Below are 26,900 nucleotides of genomic sequence, written 5' to 3' on the forward strand. Positions count from 1 at the left end.
CCGGAGTGAGCATCCTCCTCCCAGCCCAGCTGGGACGGTCATGTCCAAATCCTTTTTCCTGCAGGATGAGCATCTGCGCTGCAATGCTGTTAGAGCTGGTATGGACCAGCATGGAGATTGTAATGGGCACAGGACCCGCACTGCCCGCTCCCAGCAGACACAAGGGTTCATGTGATTTTTGGGGTTGGCTGGATGGGTCAAGGTAACTGGTCCTCAGGGCTAGTGGCATAAGAACTTGGCTCCTGGCATAAGGGAGGTGCATGCTTTTCCCTTCGTCCTGGGTGAGATGCTCCGTTCGTATGACGATGTCTCTTTGGAGAAGGCCCCGTGGCTTCAAATTCTGCAGGAGCGAGGGATCCTAGCTCTGGCAGGGGTTTCTCTTTCTGCTTCTTTTCCATTATTTAATATTTTTATTGGAGAGGTGAACCAACCCAGTCTTGCTGGCTTCTTGCTGTACAACAGACTTACAGGTGTACGTCAAGAACAGCCTCAGAGGTGAAACTTGGGGATGGGCAGAGGGTTTTAGGGCTGGAAGCACCTTGCCTGCCAGCTCCTGTTAGGCAGCGAGGTTGTGCATGTCGGCAGGACTGAGGGTGCAGTCACTGCCCAGGAAAGCACTGACGATGCTCAGTCAATTCAGGTGGGGAAACCACCTTAAGCAGAATGAATGCGCGAGGTGACCGGTCCCATTCCCATGGACTTTGGGGCACAGCATCAGGCTCCGGCTCTGAAATGGTGCTCCTTCAAGTGAGTTTTCAGCCACGGGCCTCTTGCAGGGTCATGACAGTTTAATGTTGTTATGCGTTATCACCCTGCTAATAGCATGAAGAGGACTGATCCTTCTAAAGGGAGGAGGCCGTACCCAGAATGGAGTCTGCAGGGGGAAATGCTGCTGGGGGGGTCAGGCATCACTTCCCACTGCCTCCTGTTGACATTGGCAAATTGGTTGCCTTTCCCTGAATTTTCTGGGGAGGTTTACTGCCAGGTGAAGCTTCTGGTTAACACAAACTGGTGGTTTCTGCAAACAATGTGACTGTACTCGATACGGCTGAACCAGTGAAATGTGGTTTTTAGCTCATGACAGCAGTCATGAGCTGTCTTCCTGGGGGAAGACACTGGTGCCTGGTCCTGGTTTGGATCCTGTGCAGCCTGGCTCTGTAAACCAGAGCCAAACCCTACCGAGGTCACTGGGGGTCTGTGCTGTTCTCGTGGTCCGTGCACAAAAATGCATTACAACATCAGCTGGCCTTTGGAGTTGTAGAAACCGTTATGTGGGCCTCCGGCCGTTTGGCTGTGGAGGAGAGCTGCCTTTTATTCAGCAACATAACATGGCATTTGTGTGTTTGTGGATGTGCAGTTGTGCAGGATGCAGAGGAGGCAAACATTTCTCATGTGTTGTTTTGGGATTATTTCTAACATAGTTGCAAAATGCAGGAGGTGATGCTTTCCCAGCCCATCTCCTGCCCTGGCCAAGCAGAAGCATGGGGGCGGATGGGGAGTTTGGTGCACATTGGTGTGCGAAAACAGCCCCTTGCAGCAGGAGAGGGTCTGAGGCTGCTGCTGGGGCCTCGTCAGTCCAAAGCTGATTCCTTCCAGGCATTTCTTGAGCAATCAGTCTCCTGCAGCAGGTGAGCAGTCCCTGTCTGGAAGAGATGTTCCTGACGATCTTTATCCAAGAGCTGTAATCCGTGCCCTGAGCCCTGCCAGCCGGGTGCCTGGAAGATAAGGAATGATTGAATATTGGATGGGGAGCTGCTGGAAGGAGCAGTGCTCCAGGGGCAGCTGCCAGCACTGGATGAGGGGGCCAGGTGGGGGGGCTTTGGCTGGGGTGGGGGGGTGGGGGGGGTGTCAGGGCGCAAACGGTGACTTGCAGATGAGCGGCTGCTGCCAGGGCTGGGGGGGGGGGGGGGGGGGAGGAGGTGCGGTGGCAGCCCCGGGGAGGTGCGGGCGGGCGCAGCCGGGCTGTGCCCCCCAGGGGGGCTCGGGTGGGGGGACACCCGAGGGGACAGCCCGGGCTGGGTGCGCGGCACGGCCACGGCCAAGCGCCCGCAGGTCCCCTGGGGTGAGGCTGCAGCGGGAAAGCCCTCCGTGCTCCTCCCGGGAACCACCAGCGGGGATGCCCCACGCCGCCTCCCGGGGGCTGCCCGCAGCCCAGCCCCGCTGCCCGCCCCCCCCGGGGCGAACACAAGCCCGGTGCCGCTCCCCTCCATGCAACTCCGCCGCCCCCCCCCCCCCCCCCGGTGCACCCCCCCGGTGCAATCCCCAGCCCGGCGGGGCTGCAGGAGGCGGTGGAGGAAGGAAGAGCCCCGTCCGGCTCCAGCTTCCTCCGCAAGCCCAGCCTCGGTGCACCGTGCCCGCCCCCGGCCCTCCCCCGGCGCTCCCCGCTGCACACCCCGCCGCCGGCCGGGCCGAGCCGCGCCGCCTCCCGGGGCAGCCCCGCCGCCCCCGCCGCGCAACAGTTGCCCCCAAGTCGTGGCCGCCCCCACCGCCCACCCCGGGAGCCCCCTCGGCGCCGGGAGGAGGAGGCGAGGGTTGCGGGGGGGCTCGGGGGCTGCGCGGAGCCGCTGCCGCTCTCCGCCGCCGCCCGGCGCCGGGGAAGGAGCCGCCGGGATCCCCGCAGCCATGGAGCGGGGCGGCGGGGCCGCCGCAAGGCTCCGCTCCGCCGGGCGCAGCCATCCTCTCCTCCGCCTGCCGGAGCGGAGCGGCCCCGCCGCCGGCCACCCGCCCCCCTGCTAGGCTCCCGGGGCCGCCGAGCCCCCGCCCGCACCCCCTGAACCCCTTTGTGCATCCCCCCTCGTGCATCCCCCTGTGCATCCCTAAATCCCTCGTGCGTCCTCTCGTGCATCCCCCTGTGCACCCCCAAACCCCTCGTGCATCCCTCTGTGCCCCCCCCCCCCCGCCTTGTCCCTCCCCCGTGGCTTCCAGCCCCGAGCCCCCACCCCCCACCCCCTTTGCATGCAGCCCCAGGGCTGCAGAAGCCGGGGCCGCACGCGATGGGCACCAAGCAGACCAAGGGCTGCCAGCCGGGCACCGGGGAGAGCCCCCCGGCCCACCACCGCAAAAAAGTGCCCCCCAGGGAAAGGGGGGACTTCCTCGCATCCCTCGTGGTGAAGTCCGGCGAGAAGTTTGGGAAGGGTGGTGGCAGCAGCTTGCCCCCTTACCACCGGCGGATCTGCATGATCCAGGACATGCTGGTGCTGGTGAAGCAGGGGAAGCAGGAGGAGGCCACCGAGCTGCTGAGGCACCTGCGGCAGGTGAGGATGGGCAGGTTTCTCCTGGGGGGGTGCGGGTGGGGGTGCGCTGCCTGCTCGCGGTGGGGAAGAGGCAGTCTAGGTGCGAAACACATCCCGGTTTCCAACGCCTGCTAGCGAGAAGGGGGGTACGCTCCGTTTTTGCGGGTCTGCGTTTCGTGGCGTAATTTTGGGGAAGCTGCTGAGGAGCTGCGGGGGTGGGCACGGTGTTGGAGATGGGAAAAGAACCCCGGGGAGGTGGCTCTGCATTGTCTGCAGCGAGGAACCCTGCCGGGTACATTTTTCTCTTTCCCTTCACTGCTTGCGCTGATAGCTCTGGGGTTTGCAGTATGCGCAGCCCACTCAAGGAGGTTCCCACTCAACTTTCAAAAAGTTCGGTGTTTTAAAGCAAGATCTGTGGAAACGCTGAGGCAATTTGAGCTGGCAGCTTTTGAGAAGCAGCTCTTTTTCTTCTCGGCTCTGAAATACCAAGAGTTGGCAGCTTTGCTTTTTATCTTGTTCTCTTTGACGCGCAGTCGCTTGGTGGAGTTTTGCTGGTGGTGACTGGGGCTGGCAGCAACGAGCGTGCGAGATGCCGCGCGGGGAATTAATTGTGCAGAGCCCAAGACCTTTCCCCTTGAAAGTCTTGTTTGAGCTGGGCATGAGCTGGGAAGCAACACGACTGAAAGTTGCTGTGAGCAAACAGGCAGCCGAGGAGCACTGCTCTGTCTCCAGCAAATTAGCATTTAACCTTTTCTGCTGATAGATGGTGATAAAAAAGCTGAAGCGCTGGGTATTCTCAAGGCTCTGGGGTACACAGGGCTTGGAAAACCAGCAAGTTTTCCATGCAAACTGAAAACAGACCCGTCTTCAAGCTCGGTTTTCTTCCCGAGGAGCCTGCAAGGCACCTAGCTGTTCAGCGTAACCAGTTCTACAACCTGGGGAAAAGTTGCTCAGATCTTTGCTGGGCATCGGGAGCAGCTCCCTGGCCCGGTGGATCTGCTCGGTGTCAGTCTGCCTGTGTGAAAACGCAGCTCCTCCAGGCTCTGCTGGTTTTCTTCTTGGTTTTTGTGGTGGGTTTTGCTTTTTGCGTTTTCCCCCCTCCATTTTCTGGTCCTGGTAACTTTTTAGCAAGTGGAAGTGTTGTCTGGGGCATGTCCCCGAGCCCTGCAGCCCACCCAGAGGCACACTTCCATCTACCCCGTCAGCCAGGGTCCCTTTACGGGGTTTAGGACTGTCTTTGGGGCAGTCCGGCTGAGAAATCTGAGCAATTCCACGCGTGTTTGCGTTCCTTTATAGAAAGCTCTCGAGGCTTGAGATACGGTACTTTGAGATGAACGTGCCCCCCTCCCTGGGAGCTGGGGGTATGATTCTTTGGGACAAACCCCTCTCCATGCGGGATCTGTGTGGCGGTGTGGGTCAAGAGGTTGCCGTGAGTTGGGTGGCAGATCTGTGCCCAAATGTCGCACCCTCTCAGCCACGCCAAAGCTTTATCGGTGCACAGCAGCCCATTGGAGCTGGCAGGAAGGCAGGGGCTAATTTTAGAAGGTGTTTATGTCAAACACCCCCACCACAAAAAAAAATAATCTCGGTGCCTGTGAAGTACCATGAGTCGCTCCCAAGTTCTCTCTGGCTTCAGATACTATTTTTTCTCAGCGATGCTCTGGACCATCCTCTCCCTCCCTGCAGGTTGGCTGTGAGGGAGCTGGGATGTGTTGCAGCAGCTGCCCTAATGACAAATCTGACCGTGGGGGCATCCCATCATCTGACTGGGGGTGTGTGTGTGTGTAGAAATTAATTTTAAAATGCTGGGGGAAGCAAGGAACCTGTTACAGTCAGATAGGTCTTCATGAGCGTGTTTCTGAAGAGCTTGCTCTGATAAAATTTGTCTTAGAGTGTCAAAATAGGGAACACTTTGTCCTAGATACTATAATAGACTCAAAGCACATTTTTAATGACATGGTATTATTCCTTGCCTTCGAGTAGCGAATGTGGGATGCCCCACTGAACAAATCCTGATTGCCGTGGTTTTCCCCAGGCTGGCTTTCCGGAGGTGGCAGTTGAGGGGTGCATTGGTGGTTACAAGGGATGCTCAGTTTGCTCCCAGGGAGCTGGGGCTGCCAGGCAGCGGGAGTCTTTGAGAGCTGAGCTCCTGCCACATTCCCAGCCTGAAAGGGAGGATCTAGGGGAGGAAGGACGAGCTTTCTCCTGCAGAGGGGGGTGGATGGGTGAACCTGGTGGGGCAGAGACCTTTCCCCATGAGCCATTTAAACGGTGGCCACCACAGAGGGGCTGTGGTGTGGGTTGGTGATGTGCGATGCTGCTGCAAAACTGGGGTTTTCGAGCAAACCAAGTGACCTGGTGCCCAGCTCTCAGTTGCATGTAGGCTTTTTTTATTAAATCCCAGCCATTTAGGTCACTGGGAGCCTTTCCACTGACTCCATCAAGCTCTGAAGCCAGCCCAGCATGCTAGCAAGGGGGTAGGTGACAGCATCCCTGTGTTTGAACATGCTCCATGCTTTTTTTGAGCAGGATGAGCGTGTAGCCAGACCCGAGGCAGACCAGCTTTTCAGCTTTCCTTGACATAATGTCCTGCCCTACCTGCCAGCTGCAAGGTGAGGGTTGGGGGGCTTCTCTTCCTGCCTGCTAGGGCTCCCACAAAAGCTGTGTTTGGTAATCAGCCAAAGGGCAGGGCAGCAAAATCATATTTTAAACATGCAGGTCCTACCCTTCCAGCCCCACCACTGGCACCAATGTCCAGCGTGGCCCTCTGCATTTCACCAAATTTATCCACCCTGCTCCCCTCCCCTAAGGGGGAGCAACGCTGTTTTCTTTACAGGCTCTTTTAAGGATTAATTAATATTTTCAAGAATGCTCGAAGGTTGCGAACAACTATAAAAGCGCTGAGATACGAAGCGGGCTTCATTTTGTTTAAAAAGATGAAAAATGTGAACAGCAGACAGATTTCTTTGCTTCGAGACTGCTCCTTGGAGAGGTCAGAAGCGGTCTCCAGTGTGGAGGGAATTCGATCCCACTGCCTGCCCTCAGAATAACACTTATGTTATTTATCACTGCGTGCAGGAGCTGGCAGCGGCCGTTCGCAAGAGTACGTGCTCCTTTGGCACAGCCAGGCTCATTTTCACGACAGGCTCCTTAGCTGGAGATACCGGTTGCTCTTTCCATCTGCTCCAGGAACACCGTCAACTGCCTGGAGCCCAAACCCCATGCTACAAAATTAAAATCCCCCCTCCAAAAAGTGCCGTCCGCTGCCCTCTTTAGATGAGGTGTGTTTTCCCATAGGGCATCCCTGCTATGCTCATGCTGCATGTGGGATGCTTTTAGCAGTTAAATCATCGGAGAATAGGTGGAAATACTGTTTATTATTTATTATATTTTATATATAATATATATTGTGTGTATATATATATATTATACTTTACCATTTTATTGAGGCTGGAGTTTGGGGTTGCAAGAAGCTTGCTAGTGACCTGGATGGAGCTGGTTGCCTTTCGTGGAAATAATTCTTGCACTGATTAAACTCTGAATCCAGTTTCTCTGCTATAAAGCGACTTCTTAGATTTACCTGTCAGCATCCTCCCTGTTTTCCCACAAGGAGCTGCTGCAGGGCCTCACCCTGAGAGTGAAAAGTGAATTAATTAATTGTGTCCAGCACTTGGAGAAAGCTGGGAACCTGCACTCAGACCCTGCCGGCTGCTGTCATGAGTGGCAGAATTGCAGCTCTTCTGCGCCGATGAACTGCTGTGCCCAATACCACCAGTTGCAGAACAGGATAGGCTTTAATATTATATTGACTATCACTTATTTCTTTTTTTAATTTTTTTTTTTTTAATGCACTCTTGAGTTTCAGTGGTTAAAGCAGCCAAGCGCTGTCAGTATATTAAATTCTGGGAGTGTCTCTCCTGCTGGGGAGAGAATTTGTAAAACAAAGCATGTTTTCCTCCTCTCTGCTGCCAAACGGATCATTTTCCCAAGTGAAATGGTGAAGCGCTTCCCAGCACATTACGTTTCACTCGAAGAATTTGCCATTGGTTATGGCTCGACGTGGAGCTTTTGCTGGGCTGTCGCTGCTGCTTGGGCAGAGCTGGGCTGATGGGAGAAGGGAGGAGGAGGCATCTGCCGGCTCTGGGCATCACCTGCGTGGGGCAGGAGGTGTACAGCAGTTCCAGGAATTAAAAGCAAAAAATAAAAGGGGGAGGGGAAAGAAGGTGAAGTATTGTAATAAGCTCCAAGCACTGAAGATGGCCAGAAGCTAAATGGCAAGGTCCAAGGTGTGGCAAAGCTGCAGGACTTGCAAGGTGGTTTCTCGGCTCGCGCCAGCGTTGCTGGGTGGTGGTGGGACCCCAGGTGGGCAAAGACACCATGATAACCCCAATTTGCAAGAAGGGGCTGGGGGCAAACATGCTCTGATGCCCAGCAAGCCATGCAGACCCCGTGCCCGCGGCGCAGGCAGCTGCCTCCGCTGTGGGCAGCCTGCGGTCCCCGTGGTCTGTCCCTGAAATGCATCCCTGCTGCGGGTGCGGGCACCTCCGGCCCTGTCCCATCCTGATCCTGGGTTTGCAGGAACAAGGTGCCACGTGTCCCAGTGTCTGCCCCACCGTGTCCCGGTGTCTGCCCCATCAGGTTGGGGATTAAATGCCTGCTACTTCTGAGCAGCTGCCCGGTGCCACAGGGACTGTGTGGTGCAGGGATGCTTTATTAATTAAATGATTAATATCTTCATTGTAAGAGGGGGCTTGGCCAGGGGAATAGTAAAACAAAAAATGTCTGATGTAGAGAGAGTTCATTTTGGGCTCCTATGTCCTTCTCCCTGCTACACCAGGGCAAAGGGCTGTGTGGTAAAATTAAAAAGCAATTCTTAGGGGCGGTCCTTCTGCTTAATTAACATTGGTAAGTGCATTAAATGGCAGCTGATGTAGAGGGAGAGCTATTTGTCCCCGTTGCCCCATGATGTATATCGTACCTGTCCCCCTTTTCTGCCCCCAGTGCTCAGGTTTCTGCGCTTGCCAGGGAGGCAGGAGCTGCGGGGGGTCTGGGGGCTGTGAAGGCAGCGATCCCCGGCCACGTGGCAGCAGGGAAGGAGAGCACTGTTCCTGGAGCAGTCAAAGGGAGAGATGTGGGTGTTCCTGGACCTTCCTGGGAAGTCAGCTCTAGCATCTCGTGGGTGCATGGAGATGCTGAGGTGGGGAGGGGAAGGTTTGCGGGGCAGTGTTATCCCCGGGCAGGCTCGAAAAGCAGTCACCCATAAAGACGCAATTTGGCCCCTTGTTGTAAATTTGTGTGCTCGGTAACAGCTCCTGAAGCATTTCATGGCCCGGTATCAGCCTGGTCTGTGTTACACAGTGTGCACCTGCCATGGTACAGGCTGTGGGTCAGGAGTGCTTCCAGGGTTATTTATTTCCCCTAACTACGATGAAGAGAGAGAGATGCTGTTGCACAGCAGATCCCCATGCAGGTAGATGTGTTGTCAGGTGAGTTTGCAAGGTTTGCAGTGTCTCTGGCAGCTCGTCAGGATGAAAGGGATATTTTTCAGTGCTGCCTTGCCTCAGGTTCCAGCCTTCTCCCCGAAGGATGCTGGCCCCTGGCGTTGCACCAGCCTTGAAGCACGTTCTCCAGCCCTGCCGATGCCAAAACTGCTTAAACATTCCTCCTCAGCCTTGGACGTGCTTATGGATGTCTAGAGCAGACCTTGGGGAGTGCTGCGGTCTGGCTGATATGATGCATCTTAGCGGCAGCCTGCGAGTGCCTTGTAGCTGGACTGTGCCGCTCTGTGCTTGCTCTTGGCCCCGTGCGCACCAGCTGCAGGGCATCATCCCGATGGAGACCGTCCTGTGGTCCCCAGGATGCTGGAGGAGCTCGGCAGCGTTGTTTCTGCCCCGTGAAGTATCAGAGGTGACTGAGGCTGGGGGTTTCCCAGCTCCTCACCAGCCGTGGGGTATCATCCCTGTGGAGATCATTCTGCGGTCCCCAGGGATGCTGGAGGACCTCGGCTGCTGGAGGACCTCAGCAGCATTGTTTCTGCCACATGAAGCATCAGAGGTGATGGAGGCTGGGGTTTCCCAGCTCCTCGCAGCCTGCGAGCTGCCGGGAGGAGGGCAGGGATGAAGAGGGTTGTGGCATGGGACTTGATTTTTGCAAGGGGGGGTCGACAGGAGCCAAGGCCGGGTGCCGTGTAGGGCACCGCAGGTGGAAGTTGGGTAACCCATCTTGCCAGCTCAGTGGGGCGGCTTTGGGATTAGCCTCATTTCCTCTGGTTTGGGTTGCTGACGAAACCCGCAGCACTCCCCACAGTTATTTTTAACCCTTAGGCTGCTGGAGGCATTGACAACAAATGACTGTGCATGGCAGTGGGGGGGTGTTTCTGCCCCAAACGGGGTCTCTGGTCTCGCTGTGCTCCCTAATCCTGCCTTGCTGCAAGCTGCTCTCTTGCAGCGTACTTTCCCTGCTTGCTCCCCATCCTGGCTCCTTCTGCTCTTTTTCCTTCCCCTATGGGATTCACAGGTGGATGCATCCTGCATCTGCTTGGCATCTGAGCAGCCTGGTTTTAATTAACCCCCTGGAAGATGGCTGCCGCTGCTTCTCCTGAGGAGGATGTGTCCCTGGGAGATGCTGAGATGCAGGGAGGGAGGGGAAGGCCAGGCGGTGCTGGGGAGGGCAGAGGTGGTAGCGCTCAGCAATGCGGGCTCCATCCCTGGAGGCCCCCCCTCCCCGGTGCGGCAGTGATGCTCACCCTACTGCTTGCACGGAGCAGGGCGGTTTTCTCTTCTAGCAGGGATGTCCCCGCTGGGATTGGGGAATCACACGCATAAGAAATCAGCGTTGCTAGTGGATGCGTTAAAACAACACATGCAACACAGCCAGGCAGGCTGTGCCTGCTGGAAGGACAGCAGTGAGAGCTCCCGAGCAGGAGCAAGATCCGTGTCCCTGTATCCACTTGCATCTGAGGAGCATGTCCTGGATGCGCTCCCTGCACGGCCAGCTCTTCAGAGGTCCCCAGCTCAGCCTTTCTGGGAGCGCTGCTGGCTCAGGGGGCTGCGTGCCTGGGGAGGTGGTGGCTCCCACATGTGCCAGAGCTGGGGATCCAGGAGGTGATGCAGCACGGGGACTTAATCTGAAAGGGGTCAGAGATGAAACTGCTGAGTCACATCTTGGTTTCCTTCTGCTGGACCTGCTGGGCTGGGTGAGGAGGTCCTGCCTGCACCCTCACTGGAGCCAGAAATCTCCAAACTGGGAGAGGTTAATGGTCGCAGTTGGCAAGCTGACGCCTATTCAGCACTTCATCTGTTTATATAATAGCAGGAATGAGGAATGTGTCCTTTTTTTTTTCTTTTTTTTTTTTTTTTTCTCATCCCCCCCCTCCCCCCCCCCCCCCCCCCCCCCCCCAGGCTGCTGCTGCTTTCACATCTGATGCGAAATGCAGGCAGCTCGGGGCTCCAGCCCTCAGACAGGCTGGCATGCAGGATTTTTGTTTTTTCTTTCTTCCTTTTCCTTTTTATCTTGCTTCAGACTGCAAAAACCCTGTGTCTGAGGATGTCTCCCCTCTCCTGCCAGTGCGTGGGTGTGACGGCTGTGTGGGAAGGGACCTCCCTGCCGGTCCCCACGCTGGGACCTGTGCTGGGATGGGGTGCCTGGCTGTGCGGGGGGTCTCGGGGCACTGTGGTATGGGACCATGCACTTGAAATCCAGTGTATTATAGCTTCTTGATAGCTTGAGATCAATAATAGCATGCCATGTGTTGGGGGGGGGAGGGGTCGGTGACTGTGACCTCCTCTTAGGTAAATGCGATAGTTATGTATTAATACTAATTTGAGTCTTGTACAGGGATGGGATTTTTTTTAGCATTTAACTACCGCAGGTCCTAGCCAAATGCCCAGTGTGATTTCATGCCTGATTCCCTTTCTGTCTTCTGTGTATCCCAGCCTCTTTGTCCTCCATATTTTGGAGAGAAGACCACTGGATGGTAAATTTAATCTTGCCTCTGAAAGCAGAAAGCTAATTGTGCCTAGCCTCCCTCCCCGGGCAGAAGGTTTTAACTGCAATTACTCCTGGCTCTCTGAGCAGGAGCTGTTTCCAGCTTTCCAGCTTTCTCAGACCTTTTCAAGCCTCTCCACCTTTCAGACTTTTTGTCTTTCAAAGGCAGCAACACGTTCTTTGTGTGAGGGTTTGAGCTTGTGGCACGACCAGCTCGAGGGACAGCCTCAGACATGCACCGGAGCCGACGGGAGCGAGCTGCCTCCTTCCTCGTGCCTTTGGGTATCTTCATGGACATCTCATTCCTTAGGGCCTCTTTCTGTTATAATAAACCTTCCCAGAGGCCTGGCTCTCCTGCCGTTGCAGAGCAGGACTCGGGTTTGGTGTTGGGGGAGGAATTTCTTTACAAGACTTTTTTTTGGGGGGGGTTGCCTAGATTCCAACAGCCTGCACATCCTTGAGCTCAGCTGACCCCAGGCAGTGGATCAGGCTGCTGCCTGCTGCTTTCAGCCCTCCAACGTCCCGTTTGCCTTTTGAGGTTGGTTTCTGGGAAATAGCAGCAGCGTTTCCAGGGCTGCTTTGCTGCAGACCTGCTCCCGCTTCCCACCGGTGCTGCTCCGCCTGCCCATCCCTGCGGGGTTTTGTAACGTCTGTGGGTGCGCTCGCGGGGGGCAGGAGGTTGCGTTCTTGTGTTGCACAAGAGATTGTGAGGCGATGTCCCTAAACTTCTTAATAGTACTTGAGTTGAAATGAACGTTAATTAATTAAAGGAGAGCCCAACCAACCAGCCTGCACTTTGAGCAGGACCCTCAAGTGCAGGGGGTGGGGGTTTCTTTGGAGGGTGGGGAAGGGTCTGCTGGATTTCTCAGCTCCTTGCTTTATGTTTAGCTTCAGAAGATGAAAAAATGAATGCTAGCTGGGAAAGCAAAAGTGAGCCAGGTTAGAAAAGGTGAGCAACCAGCATGGCCCGTAGGGTGCGGAGCAGCTTGGCCAAGCTGGGGGGCATGGGGCAGATGCTGGCCCCTGCCTTCACCCAGCTGGGGGGATGCTGTGGTACCCACCAGGGGCAGGACATCCAGCTACATGGCAGGTGAAGCACCATTTTCTAAACCTCAGCATGTAAAACACACCAAGGTGAGCGCTCTCTGTCTCTTCCTCCCCCTCCAAAGCGTGATGAGCTGAGACAACACAATTCTAAAACCCAGCAGTAATGCCGTTAGTGGTTCCATATCTCCGTCTCTCATGGGCAGCAATCTTCTTCGTGCACAGGCTGAGATTCCCCATATTTGCATGACCGAAGGGCACCGGGCTTGAAGCAAATCTGTGCCTGGGAGCCCCTGGTCCCATGGCTGGGTACCACGCTGGGAAACACTCCCAGAGCTGACTCTGTCTCTGGGGGATGCTTAAACTGAGCCCACTGAGGGGGTGGCTGGGATCTGGCAAGCAATTAATTACTATCTTGTTCTGCAGAGCTGTTCCTTTGCCCCCACCTTCCCCAAGGCCAGGCTGATCTTGACACGACAATTAAATCCCAGTAGGGGAAAGCAGAATCTGCTAAGGAAGGAGAGCAGACGTGCCCTCAGCCTTTTGCAGTCTATGGTGGGAAATGGTTATTTTAGCTGGAGATATGCTCAGGGGTTTTGCAGGGACACCCCTGCCCCATTCCCACCCTACCAGTCCCACGGAGCACAGTGCTTGTGGTGGGGACCAGTGTGGGGGTCCCCAAATGATTTGGGGCACCCCCACCTCCAGTGGGAAGCAGGAGGTTGGGGACATCTCATGAGATGGCAAGTGTGGGGGTGAGGGCCTCAAGTTGGACCTGAGGGTTCAAACCCCCAAAAGTGAAAGGGCACGCCGGGGCAGAGCCCCAGCTCCCGTGCATGAGGGATGCATCGCACCCGCTGCAGCGTCTACTGCGGGTTTTGCTTGTGTTGAATAAGCCCCAGGCCCTGGTCCAGCCTGAGCTCACCAAAATTAGGGTAGTGTAGCACAAATCTCTGCAGAAACGGGATGCGAACCTGTCCAAACAGCCCATCCTTGATGGTCCCTTCTCTGAAGGTCCCTGTTGACCCGTGGTGGCATGCAGGCAGAGCCAGCAGAGCTTCGGTTCGTTCTGGCAGTCCTTCATCCATTTCCATATACACATCTATCTGGATACAACTCTTCCCACTCCGGAGTGGGAAGAAGAAGGGATTTGGGGGAAACCTTGCTCCTGATGGCTGCTGTGAGCTTCCTGCGTGAAGGTGGAAAGCGTGAAGCAATTTGGGATGCAAGTGTGAATGATCTATGTCCATGGCAGTGACGGCAGCCAAAGTCAGCAAGGAGGGAATCTTGATTTAAGCAGCCTATTTTTTTTTTTTTTTTTTTTTTTTTTTTGTGGGTAGGATTTTTTTCCTCTGGTCGTTCCATAAGAAAGAGGATGTTTTCCTGTTTGGTTGTAAAAAGCTGCTTCTGCTGGTGTAATCAGATACTTCCTTTTCCAAGCAAGGAGCCTGGTGTATCTGGGGGCGTTTATTTAGGCAGCTGTTTGGCTGGGTGATTAATTTTGTATGTGTTCATTCTGGTGGGAAATGGTGAATTTTGGGTTTACATGATTGATTATTATTTTTTTTTTTTTTATTTCTGACTCAAGTTACACGGAGATGAAAACAAAGAGTTTAAAATGCAGAAAACTAAAATTTTAATGTTATTTGGTCAGTTGATGAACTCATGATATGCTGGATATGTAGGGCAGACAAAGTAAACCTCTCAAAACACAGTTTACGTTTAAAATTAGATGATGCATCAACCAGAGTATTAATTGTACATAATGAATTACACTTCTGGTCACCATAATTAGCGATCTTGGCCTCTCAGGTTGTGGTTTTACTTGCAGATTGCAGAAAACGTGTTTCTCCTTTATACTCCTAGTTTGTTCATTGACTTGTTAAAGTTAGGTGTTTAGCCGGACTAGGTGAATTAACTGAAATGGAGAATTTTGCTTTGTCCTGGTGAGAGAGCCAGACTCCCCCAAAAGCTGTGTTTGCCCCTCCGTCGCTTCTGGTTGGGTTTTCATCAGTGACTTTCCTTAAAACTTTGGCAGGCGGCACATCCTGCTTACCTAGGCTAACATAAGCTGTTTAATATTAAAGCATGACCATAGGTTAGCGTCATTTTAAATGGCTTGTTGGAAATGAATGTTTTAAAGTAAACATACTTAATGTTTAAAGCTATTTTAAATAGCAGTATTAATTGAATTTTGATGTTGTTGAATTGAATCCTCCTGCAACCCATTCCATACTTCTTCCTCAGCAAGGCTGAGCATTCACTAATCTCTTTGCTGAGCCAAATGCCTTTACCTTCGGGTTTCATGGAGGAGACTGAGGATCTGGGAGGATCCCACCCCTGCAGCTGCCGTACCTTGCTTATTCCCGCTTTGGAGGCACCTGCCAAGGTGGATCCTCAGTGGAGCATCCAAATTCCCTTTCCGAGCTTCTTCCCTCTGAGCCAAGTACCAAACACCCAACCCAGAACAGCCTCCGTTCCACCTAATGATTAAAACCCTTATGCTGGAAATAAAACCACAGAAGCATGGGATGAAACATGGGAAAGACTTAATTTCTTCCCGTAACCCCCAAAACCTCCTGACTCTCCTTCAGTGATGTATTCCTATAAGATAGGGGCAAGTTGCCCAGTTCCCCGTGGCATAAATTGCAGTGCTCACTGAGTCTTGGGCTGGGAAGATGGGAGACTTTTGAAACACCCTGCAAAAACTGGACTTAATCTGCCCCAGCTGATGGTCCTCTCTGTTACCTTCCCAATCAGCATCTCGTTTTGGTGCAGGTGTTTGGAGGGGAAGCCCTCATCTCAGCAATTCCCTCCCTTGGGCCGCCTGGCAGCCTCTCGTACACCAGAAAAAAATCAAGATATTATTTTGTGTGCCGTTACCCACCTGCCGGGCTGTATAACGGGAATTACAGGCTGCGCTTGAGAGGTTTTGGGAATTAAGAGCATTGTGCTTGAGAGCTTTTGGGAATTAAGAGCATTCAGCGTGGCCCTGTTGGCGGCGGGTATGGAGCTGAGCATCAGGCTCTGCTTTCCATCCTCTCCTCACATTGGAAGTGTAGCTTTAACTGTAACTTGAGTGGCCTTAAAAACACTGAGCATCACCAGCATGGGTGATGCTAACAGGCTCCTTTCACGTCTCTGTGGCGTCGTTGTGGCAGGGATGCGATGTCCGTGTTACAAGGGGCTTGGGAAAGACCCCGACCCAGACGAGCGCTCGATGGCCGTAGCTGAAAGCCCAGCATGGGCCGGCGGCGTGGTGGAGCACGGTGGCTGGTGCTGTTGGTGGCAGGGTGGTGTGGCCCCAGGCGATGCTGCTGGGGACTCTGTGTTTGGCAAGTTCCTTTGTGTCTCAGTCTCCCCGTGTGTCAAGGAGCATGCTGTGGAGCGGCATCATCTGCGTGCGCGGGGACTCACCTGAGGGAAAGCTTTTCCTCCCTGGGACTGGCTGGTGTTAACCAAGTTCTATCACTGAATTGGCTTAAGCAAGGGAGAAAGGTGTCTTAGAACCATTTGTGCACAACATCTGCTTTCTGACATCTCCTTTCTGAGTATAAAAATCCAGTCCTTTCCGTGGGTGAATGCCAGAAGAAGCATTTCTTCTCTCTTGCCTGGTTGCTGTAGGATGAGGGTGGCAGCAGCTTCGAGAGCTGCGAGGGCTTTGGGCTGTCCTGGCTTTTTGGATGCGTGCATCCCTATTAACCTCCTGGGCGCATTGTAAGCAACGTGGGACTGTGTGTGCACAGCACCTGCCCAGCAGGTCCCTGCTCCCAGCTGGGGACCAGCTGCTGTCACTGCACCATGAGCTGATTTTCCAGTATGTGGCACTGGTCATTAAGCAGGCTGAACTGCAGAAAGGAAACAGCATCGGTGCTCAGCCTGAGCTCCTGCGTACTCTCCATGCGTGGCTTGGGGCTGGGCGATCTTCCCCCCCCACACACGTTTTCTTTCCCACCCTGCTGCTGCCCAGGGCAGGAGGGTGGGGGATTTGGCACCGTGCAGGTGACAGGGTCAGCCTGTCTGCACCAGCACAAGGTTTGGCTCCAGCCAACCTCTCCCTCCATCTCTGTTCAAACAGATGTAAAGCAGTTCTCTGATGGGATTAGCTCCCTGAAATGTGGTAAGAAATCTCTGCTTGGGACGCTTTCATCTCTTGCCCATCAGCTGCTATTCTCCACCAACACAAAGAAAATAAATAAGCTAAACTCCTCTCTTGCAAGTAATTTTTTAAAAAAATTCTTTTTAGTGGTGCCGCATCTTGTAAATCAACTGTATTTTCTAGAAGGACTTGTGTTTGCTTATGTGCCCTCCCTTCAGGGGATAATGTGCTGGAGCGAAAATATGGAAGCCTGAAATTAATCCCAAAGGCAGGAATAAAGCGCTGTTCCTGCAGGTTGAGGTCATTTTACAGTGCTGCTGCTGTTGATTGCAGAGGGATGAGAACGACATCTCACTGCTGAGCACCACCTGCAAAGCCCTGGTGGGACCCAGCACTGACCAAGCTCCATCTCTGGACACTTCATCTCCTGCCTGACCCCTCCACGAGCCGGCAGGATGCCGCAGGGCAGATTTGCAGCTCGGGCACTCCAGGCTGTGTTGCTAATTAAACAGAACGAATTGCACAAAGCAGCTCCCCTTCTCAGGAGAAGGAGAAGCTGGTTTTGTGGTTGGGTTCTGCAACAGGACCTGGGGGTTATGAGCTTCTGCTGTGTGTGTGTGCGTGCAATACACACGTGGAGACATGGTTTTTGGGTCTGACCCAGCCCTTACTGTTAGGGCAGCTGCATGTGGAACAGTTGGCCAGGTGGAGGGAGCAGGCGGCAGCAGCAGGTTGCACCGGGACAGTGGGGACGGTGGGGAGGGACGTGGCTTCGCTGCCTGCCGCTGGTGGGCTGAGGAGAGGTCGGGAGAAAGGCCCTGGCAAACCGAAAGGGGCTGGTCTGTGGGTGAGGTCAGCTTGGCCAAAAGGTTTTGCAAGGGCTGAGCTCTGACAGAGGAAGAGCGGAGGTGTGCCAGCCTTGGGAAGCGGGCAGAGGGGTCTCGCAGCCCCCCTCCTGCAGCCCCCGGCTGCCTTGCAGGCTTTGCCATCATCACCCCTCCAAACCCCCATGCAACGGGGGAAAGGATCGGTCCTGCTCACTTTGCCGAGGGAATGGAGGGGCAGAAGGGCTGAGCATCCACCTGGTAAAAGGGAAGGGGAGCGTATGCTGGAGCGGGGAGCTCCCAGGAAGAGGGTCGGCAGTGTCCAGAGGTGGCAGAGAGCCAGGAGGGGTGCTCGGAGCAGCTGCACCTTATCTCTGTCTGAGCAGGCACGTCAGGAAAGATAAAGTAAAAAAGGGAAACAGTAACACGTTGAGTCTGCTTGTCAGCCTGCCGGCTCTCAGAAGTGGGTTTTTCCAACCTATTTACTTGTCAGTGGTGATTTTGGATCAGCCTGTGGCACCTTCAGAGAGAAACAAGGTTTTTCCTTCTTGTTTCATGTCTTGCAAAAGGAGTCTTTCCTTCAAGCATGAACTCCTGGTATTTCTCGGGGGGAGAAGAAGGTCCCAAAACTCATGTGGTGTTACCCTGTGTTAAGTGCCCCCCCCAGCCCATTGCAAACGCCGCGGTTTACCCCCATCTCTTGTGTGTGAGGCTGTAGGTGTCTGGAATTCACCATGGGCCACTTGCTTCTCCACTTGGAAACCAGCCCAATGACTGTGTCAGTCACGTCTGAGCGCTGCCTTGATACTGACATCGGCTGTTTCATGGCCAGTTGAAGAATTTCAGCCCAAGGTTGTGGATATCTTGGTGGGACCGTAGCAGGGAAGGGAAAGCTCGACGTGCCGGCAGACGGGGCTGCGCAGTGAGCTCATCCTGGCTTTGCCCTTGCTCAGCTCATCGTCCAGCATCAGGTTTCAGCAGTTATTGAGCCCCGCAGTTGGATCTGGAAAACAATATTAAGAAGTTGGTCCCGTGTCCTGAAGGCTTCTAGGGTTCTTCTTTCTCTGCTGTTAACTTCAGGAGAAACCAGTGGTCAAAAATATTAGTGTTGGCTAGTTTGAAGTTGGAAAATAAATGTTCCGGGCTTGTAATGCCAGAGCTGTGGTGGGAGTTTCAAGCCAAAGACTTTGTTCTAGCACCTGTGGAAATACTCTTTGGCCATAGCATTTCATGGGGTCTGGTTTAGTTTTCCCAGGAAGGCTCAACCACCCGCGGAGAAGGACGAGGGATTAACAGGGTACTCTGTTACTGCCGGCATTTCAGACCTCTGCTCCTGGCTGGGGATGCTTCCTGAGGTGGTGTCACTTTGTAAGGAAACAGGGAAATAGCCCAGGGCATGGAGACAGAGGCTTTCCTTGCTGGGTGCTTTGCTGATGTTCTTCCAAAGTTTGTGTAAGGGGAATTTTTGGCTGTCCCTGCAGGCTGCATGAGGAGAACTCACAGGCAAGTTTCCCAGGCACAAAAACCGCTCCAGGAATTGGCTGCTTGTAGCGAACGAGCCAAACCCAGCGTGAGCCATGGGGACACCTGCCCCAGAGGCTGGGGTGTGTCGGACCCCCCTGGAGTCAGAGGCAATGGTGGGGCTCCACAGGTTTGGGGGATGAAATTCAAAAGGACGCCAGGAATTGCTGGAGGAGGAAGGATCTACAGGAGGGTAAATGAAGGAAAAGCTCTCAGCGTGTGCGGATAACAACCTAGAGCCGATAGTGCTGGGATGGAGGGGCTGATCTGACTTGCCAGCTGGTGCTGAAGGGAGAGATCAGCCCATGCTTGTGCTGGATCACCTTGGTGGAGGATGTGGTTTCTTCGACACAGTGCCTGGAGATGCCAGTGTGCAGTTGACAGCCTGGACCTTGACGGGGCTGGAGGTGACGTGTGCCTTCATGTAGATGTGCAGGCTGCAGGTTCTGGGCCACTAGTCAGCCTTTTGGAGCTGGGGTGGCTGCTCTAGTTCAGGAGATGCAGCTGGAGGGTTTGTCTAGGGCACAGCTGAAGAGAAACCTGGAAAGATGCGCCTGAAATAACGCTTCTGCTTAGCGCCCATTGGCTTCAGGGAGACCTCAGCACCTGAGTCCGGTTCAGTGTGGTTCTGGGGGCTTTGCTGGGTTGGGACAAGGTAGGGGAGAAGGCTGGGTGGGCAATGTGTTAACTGAGAAACTGCTTGGCTTCTCTGTGGGTGAAGGCTGCAGAGTGTTAAGATGAAGGACCTGAGGGGTGCCCTGGCCAGCTGATGTGTTGGATGCTCCGAGCCTTCATACCAGAGCCATCTCTGTGGAGGTCTGTCAGTGTTTCCACTGGAAGCACAAGTTCTTCTATCTGAAAGAAAACCAGTGCCAAAAATCACAGTGTGAAGCACAGCCATCCTTTCATCTTTTCACCCCTCGCTGTCATTCTCCAAGAAGGAAACCCCTGGAGCCTGTTGGGCACCTCCATCCCTCAGTGGAAACTCCTGCCTTGGCTGGTTCCAGGCTGGGTACCTGACGGTTGAGCCAGCAGTGCCTGTTCTGTGCAAACAGGGACTCTTTGCTGACGCAGAGGCTCTGCCTTCCTAACGAGGGAACCCGCCTGTGTGGAGCTGGGTGTCTGGGAGATGCGGATGGGCCCAAGGAGGAGGAGGCATGGTGCTGTGGACCTCACTCAGTGGAGTGCTGGGAGCCACAGCTCACTGCCAGCACCACTTTCTTCTTGCAGCTTGGCCTCTTACCATGCTAAACCTGTGAGAACCGATCGTGCAGGTCCAGGCTTTCATCCTTGGTGCCAGGGCGTGGACCTCAGCCGTGCTCCCGTGGGTGTGAAAACATGGAATAGGAGCTGACACGATCTTCAGTGTAAACAGCTTGTAGACAAGCCTCCTGCCTCGTCACTGGGACTGGTGATCCTTCTGGTCCTCATCTCGCACCCAACAGTGGAGGGTTGGGTGGAAGGAAACTCCTAATCGGGTTGGGAGCTATAAGAAGCAAAAGTGTGTACCGAAGTCTGCATTGCATCACTCGGAGCACGGAGCTCTGGCATGACTCAGCAGTGGAAGCAGCAGGTTTTGGATGAAGCCGTCTCCTGCAAAGTGGCCTGAAGGTGTGGTTCTTATCACACACGAGTGTCAGCTCACAGCCTGCTATCATCTGCTGGGCATTGCACCACCACGAACCCATCACGTGCTGGATTTCCTTCGCAGAAGCTTCCTGGGCAAAGGTAGGTTTCTGTCTAGGTCATCCCGAGTTCACTTGGCGCACGCTGCCAGCATCTTCGCTGGGAAATGAAATATCAACAAGAGCAGCTTAATGGCCCTGACTGTCAAACAAAGCAGAAACATTCTCATTTTTAATCAGGGTCGGGCGGACTTTGACACCTTTTATTGCTGAACAAGACGTACTGCTGCCTGTCCAAGCAGGAGGCAGCTCGGGGGGGGGGGGGGGGGAGGGGGGGGGGGCGGGTAGGAGGGGATGTGCTTGCTTCTCCCTCCTGCCCTCCAGCCTTGCCTGGCTTGGGGGTGCTGCTTTGGGTTTGGGGGTGCAAAGAGCAGCTCTTTCCCCTTGTAGAGGACGCAGAGCCTACAGACTGGGCAAGAGGCATGGGGCACAGCAGAAAGGCTGTTTATTTTCCATGTCCGTTGAGCACCCCCAGCAAAACCTGGGATGAATTTCTCTTCTCGGTGCAGTGCAGGGGCTCTCTGGCCACGTGTGGGTTAATCTGTCACATCCCAGACAGCCCCCGGGGCTTGGAGGGACAGAGGCCAGCAGCCACCACCCTCAAGCCTTGCTGCAGTGATGTGTGGTGAAGCTAAGAGGAGGATCTTAATAGCACTTACGGGAAACGTTTTGCCGGCGAGTTCAGTGCACTGGCTCTCGCAGGGCAGACCGCTTCTCAGCCCAGCCCAGCCTGCAAATTGCCTGTGTCTCCTGGGATCTCCTTGGCTGATTTTGTGTGAAATGCTCTTCCAGTGATCACTTGAGCTGCGTTTCGCTCTGGCGAGTTGATGTCCGTGGTGTGTCCTGGCTATTGCTTACCAAGTGGTACCCCGTGCTGCCCTGAAGGGTTGGGGTGGAGAGGGCAGTGGAGGAAAGTTTTCCGTAGCGAAAACCTGTGTTAAGTGCTCTGCTAATCAAACCCCTTTGGCTTCAGTGGGACTTAAACATGTGCTTATAGTTAATCAGGTATTTAAGTGGGTTTCTGACTTGGCAAGCATGAGGGAAGATATCCCACAGGAGGAGGAGGAGAGCACAACCGTGGCCTCCCAACTAAAGGTGTTTGCAAATGTGGTCGTTAAAGGCAGAAGGTGGCACGGTCCGAGCCTGGGGATGTGGGTTTGACTTGCTCTGGCTCAGTTTCTCCGGTTTGTTAGGGGAAGATTCTCTGCAATCCCCGCATGGGCTTTCATGCATTGAAAGTGACAAGAAAGACAGTGGTTAAGGGAAAGAGGGGATGGGCTGGGATCGGTGTGGATCAGTAAATGCATCCGAGCCCACAGTGGGGGATGGAGGAAAGGTCCTACCAGCAGCTGATGAGCTGCAGGGACAGGCACCTCCCGGGGAGGAGGGCTCTGCCAGGCACCCAGGGCAAGACCAAAGGGGCTCAAGGAGGGGTTTGGGGGGAAATCATCTCCCCTTGCACCTGGAAAAGCTGCTGAGCATGAGGTTCAGTGGGGTGGTGCAGGAGAGGCTGACGCAGCGCCTGGCTTGTGGCTGCTCGGGGGTGTAAGAAATCCTTTCCCTTCCCTCACTGATTGTGCCCTGGAGGGACTGAGCAGTGTGGTTATCGAGATTAAATTGATAAGCTCGCACTTGAAGGATGGGGGACCAGGCTTTTAAAAACACGGGGGGAGCTGCCCATACCTTCAGGCACCACTGAGCTGGGAAGTGATGTGGGGAGCCCTGACTCTTGCTGCTGATGGTGAACGGGGCTGTGAGGACCTCCCCAAACCCAGAATAACTCCGTCCTTTGTGGGACTTAGGGAGTCTTTAAATTGGGAAAGTCACTTAATAACCTGCCTGCAAGCAGAAGGAAGAGATGGGGGCAGCACGAGTAGCAGCTCTCCATGGCTCCTGCTCTACCTCTCCATTTGGAGGCAGCTCTGACACCTTTGCAGTATCTTTTTTACGCAGATGTGGAGCTCAGCGGTGACCAGAGCATTGCAGGCAAAGCAGTGCCGGTGGGAAACCCTCGCTGTGTGTGGATGCTGGTCCCAGGCATCCTTTGGGGCTTCAGCTAGGAGCAAGTGCTGCACAGCCATGCCGTGCCTCGCTGGATGCTGCCTTAGCTCTTGTGCTACGGAGCAGCTTGGCATCACGGACTTTTAGGCACAGCTTCTGCAAAAAAGGCATCTCATGGGCTTGATTAGGAGTTAATTGGAGAAGTGGGTGATACCCATACTTTTCTTTAAGCTGGAGCTGTGTGGATGCGGCTGGTTTCAGAGCGTGCCTGCTATCATCCCATAATTAGGGGGATCGGTTGCCAGCTTGGCGCGGTGGGTATCTTTGTGCAAAAGTGTGTGTGGTCGGTGTTTAATGAAACTGCTTCTGAACCGCCTGCTGTTGGTGTCTGGAGAGAAACGAGCTGCAAGCTCCAAAGCTAATTCATGAAATGGGATTGCTGAGGAGTTTGTCCCTTCCCTGCACTGCTCAGGCACCCCCTGCCCCTTGCGTAACTTTTGGGAACATGTTGGATGGTACCCGACCATGGGTGTGCATCTCTGTTCAGCCACGGAAGCCTTTTTATCACTTCCACAAGGACACAATGGCTCATAGCGTACCTTTTTTTCCTCTTCTAGGCTGAGGTCAGGAAAGCACCAACCCTCTGTGTTAAATAGCATCCTCCTGGATTTCTTTTCCCTGCTGCAACTGCTTCATGCCCATGTTTATCTGATTTTCTTGCGGGGTATTTCTGCTGCGGCTGTCCAACCCCGGTGCTGGTTGCATCCCATCGTGGGAGAACAAGCTCCATCGAGCTCATTAGGTGGACTGGGCTGCTCTTGAATATGTCTCCGTATAAACACACAGCATTACAGTTACCGTGATTATTGTGCGAAGCATAGATTATTCTAGCATACAAGTGTGTTATGTATTGATTTGCCATTGCTTTGAATCCCATTACATGAATCTGCTTTATTAATGGACTTTGTCCATGCTCGAGATTAACTGTGATGCTGGATTTGCAAATGAAAGAATTGAAATTCATGTTGTCCATATTAATTACGTGCGCGATGCTGGCCGCCTTGGCAAGCCGTTAGAAGCTGTGGAAACCTTTATTTTTATTCCATTCCCATTGCTTGGTCCTAAGTAAGAAAATGAGTTTGGTGCCTTGAGATTTGTTTGGTTTGCTGCTTTGCTGGAAGCCTCTTTTAACTGGTGAGAAGGTACCAAGCAGAGAAAGAAGCTTTACACTTGTGGAATAGGCTGTTGTCAACTCAGAATAAATCTTAAGGCAGAAAAGGCGCAGGGAGGTTTTATTTCAACGTCAAGTTCAACCTCGTTTTCTCACTTCTTGCTTTGACCTAAAATTTACCTGTCTCATGTTCCCTCTAAGGTTTTACAGTGCAAAATCTCTGCTGCGTGTCTTCTTGCAGCGATACACAGCCAGGTTCTTGCGTTAGGTGCAGCGAGGTAGCTGTGAAGTGAAGCTCCACTCCACTTGCTGGTGGAAAACCGGTGATATACCTGGATTTTGGATGTCCATGTGCCTGCAAACCAGGACCGAGATGAAACCTGTTGTGGATCAGGGGATCAAGATTGCTCCTTCAGCGGCTTTCAGGTGGTTGATGCTTAGGTCTGGCCAACGTGGAGACACCAGTGCAGTTCATTTGGGGCATGTTTGGGTGCGGGGAAGAGATGGCCGAGCTCTGGTTTTGGGAGGAACAGGGTAGGGAGCAACCTCTTGGAGCAGTGGCAGGACCAACACGGGGTGTGTGGGGAAGGGCAGCAGCGCGGTGTGTGTTGCAGGACACGCGTGTGCTCCTGTTTCTCCTCCTGTGGGATGCACCCATGGGTGCCTGCGTAGAAGACGGGGTACTCAGGCTAAGATGGAGAGGCGCATACCCATTGCCTTGCCTGTCAGCGCATGAGTTCAGCTATGGCAAAACATTTTGCCTTCTGGTTTGGATGAGTTTGCTTTCCAGAGGGACCGATGGCAGCCCGAGAGCGTGGCAGCGTGTTAGGGGTGTATTTGGTGTGCTTTGGGTAGTGCCCACGGTGCGCATGGCAGTGTCTGGCTCTTCCCTTGCAGCTATCTATCCAAACCCATTGCTGTCCCCGCGCTCCTCCCAGCCAGGCTCCTGCAATGATATAAATGGCAGAAAAAAATTCTTGACATGTCTTTACTGGAGTCAGCTGTGATTTGTTCATTTAGATGATCTTTTTGTATCGTTCACATCATTCCGTGGCAGCTGGTTTAAAGAGTTAATTGAATATTTCTCTCTCTCAAAGATGTCTTCAATTATGTCCCGTGAATAACCTACTGTGCAAAAGAGCCGTGTTGAGGAATCATTGGTGCTTATTTTTACTAAGGCTTGTATCGATAAGATCTTAGGTTTTATTGTAGCACCTATCTGCTCCGAAGGATCCCAAAGCAATTGTCAAAGCATTTGTATAGTCTTCCACCGCTGAAATTCAGTCCCTTTGAAGCAGAGCTAAGCATTCTCTGAGCGGCAACACTATGTCCCTCCATAGCTAATGCAATAATAATCAACCCAGGGCTTGGAAGTGAAACCAGGTTTTAGATGGCAGTTATTGGATTGCAAGCTCTTATTGTATGTGCGGTAACGGATTGATTTCTTTTGGTCACCTGGGGGGGTCCAGGAGGCTTCCTGGTGATACAGTAACATCATTATTGATGCTGCAGGTTCAGTGTGATGTGCCTGGGAATTTCAGTGCTTGGGGATGCTGTGGGAGGGGTTCCCCGTGGCTCGCGTGGCTGGCTGTGTGCTTGCTGCTTGGCAGAGCTGTGCAGCAAAACAAAAGCCCCGTATCAGATCGGTGTGGGCAATCCCCATCGCGACATTTCTGGCAGTGCTGCTAACGCGGATCTGATTGATCCCCCTAAATAATCGAGTTTTTTTCCATCTTTGGATTGCAACAGCTCTCCTGGCTGAGGAGAGGGGGGGACATCTTCTGAAAGCGGAATTTTTGGATTGGTAGGGAAGCAATTGTGACTTTTCAACTGTGATTTGTAGTTCCTTCTGTACTTGGCTGTACTGGGATCACCTGCCTTCGGGCACAGCTGATCAGGCTGTGCTCAGAGAGGGCTTTTCGAGCAGTGGGAAGGATTGCACCGTTGTACATCAGGAGGAGACCCGCGCTGACCTCCTCCTGAAATCCCTCACGGTGGCAGCTGCTGGAAACAGGAGATGGGGCTCAAGCAGGCCAAGCCAATAAATCCTGCTTTCCTGCTAACCGGGGGCTGGTTCAACAGAATTATCACCAGAGGCAGGCGGCTCACGCCGTGTTGTGCTAATCTGTGAAGGTGAGGGCATCTCTGAAGAGGTGGCTGGATCAGAGCAGGGAAGGGTTAGAGGCGAGGACTCCCTTTCTCTCATTTTTTCTGTTGGAAAAGAGGGTGGTCCCCAGTACAGGGCCAGGTAAGGCTGGCTTTCCTGCAGGCTTATCTTGATTGTCTATCGGATCAGCCCAACCTCAGCTCTAGGAAAAGCCAGCTGCTCCCAGTGTCCTCCTGGAGGTCCCAGCTAGGCCAGCCTGATGGCAGCTGTGGACCATCTGTCCTCCTGTCCATCCATCTGCTGCCATGTGGGGCGTACCACGTCCTGGTCCTTCCCTTGCTGGGGTCCCTTCCTTCCCTGATTCCCCAAAGCTTACAGGATCTTAATTACCTTTGAGACTTTTGCCACTTTCCCACCGTTTAATGAGACTGGTTGGCACGGAGTAACCTGGGGAAGGACAGAGAGGTGCAAGGTTCAAGGTGCTCAAGCCTCGTTGCCTGTCTGATCCATCATTCAGGTTGGGCCATCTGAGTCAAGATTCTTTGGACTCAGTTCTCAGCATATCCCTTAGCAGAGATATTTGCGAGGGTGTTTGGCTCGTTACTGTTAATGAATGCGGTACGTGCAGGTGGGGGATAAGGAGCAGATTGCATGAAGTGCTTGTAGACTCTGTGTTGCTCCAAGAACTCCCATCCGTCGCAGTGTGTGCAAGGAGACTCGTCTGTAATTTCAAACAGGGAAAGGTGTGTGATTGCAAATGCTGCTCTTGTACTGGGAATCGTTCACTTACTGTAAGCCCAGACACCGGGGCGGTCTCTAACAGGCAGTGGAAATTATGAAGACGAGTGATTCCTCCCCATCTGAGAGTGTCATCTACTTGGAAATCTCTTCCCCTTTCCTGCAAGGCTCTCAGTTCTGCCTTTTTTTTTAATTTATTTTTTTCCCTGTTGTTCCTGTAAATACTTATTATAAAGACGTGTGTGTGTATTTACTGCGTGTGAACACAGCGTGGTACAATACCTGCATGCGTGAATAAAGTCTTCAGTGCCTGTAAGGCACCTTACCGTCACCTTTCAAGGACAAGAGTTGTTTGAGCTCCCGGTTACCTTGAACAAAACAATGAGGGCCTAAAGCAAAACTTAAAAATGTTACTAGTATTGATGGGCGCTCAGCTGCCAAGCAGCTGGGGCTGTTCTCTGGCTGGAAGCGTGGGGACGAAAGCCGTGCGG

General features: G+C 53.6%; 1 protein-coding gene across 1 annotated transcript in view; it reads left to right on the forward strand.

Annotated features, from left to right (window-relative positions):
* The first annotated feature begins 2,418 nt into the window (after window positions 1-2,418).
* LRRC75A (leucine rich repeat containing 75A) overlaps window positions 2,419-26,900 on the forward strand; it is a 96,018-nt gene continuing 71,536 nt past the window's right edge. The window contains exon 1 of the mRNA XM_040615204.1: window positions 2,419-3,254. Within this exon, the coding sequence (XP_040471138.1) occupies window positions 2,994-3,254 (261 nt within the window). The 5' untranslated portion in view covers window positions 2,419-2,993. The remainder of the gene's footprint in view (window positions 3,255-26,900) is intronic.

This window comes from Falco naumanni, chromosome 1, assembly GCF_017639655.2.
Source record: "Falco naumanni isolate bFalNau1 chromosome 1, bFalNau1.pat, whole genome shotgun sequence".
Lineage (NCBI taxonomy): Eukaryota > Metazoa > Chordata > Aves > Falconiformes > Falconidae > Falco > Falco naumanni.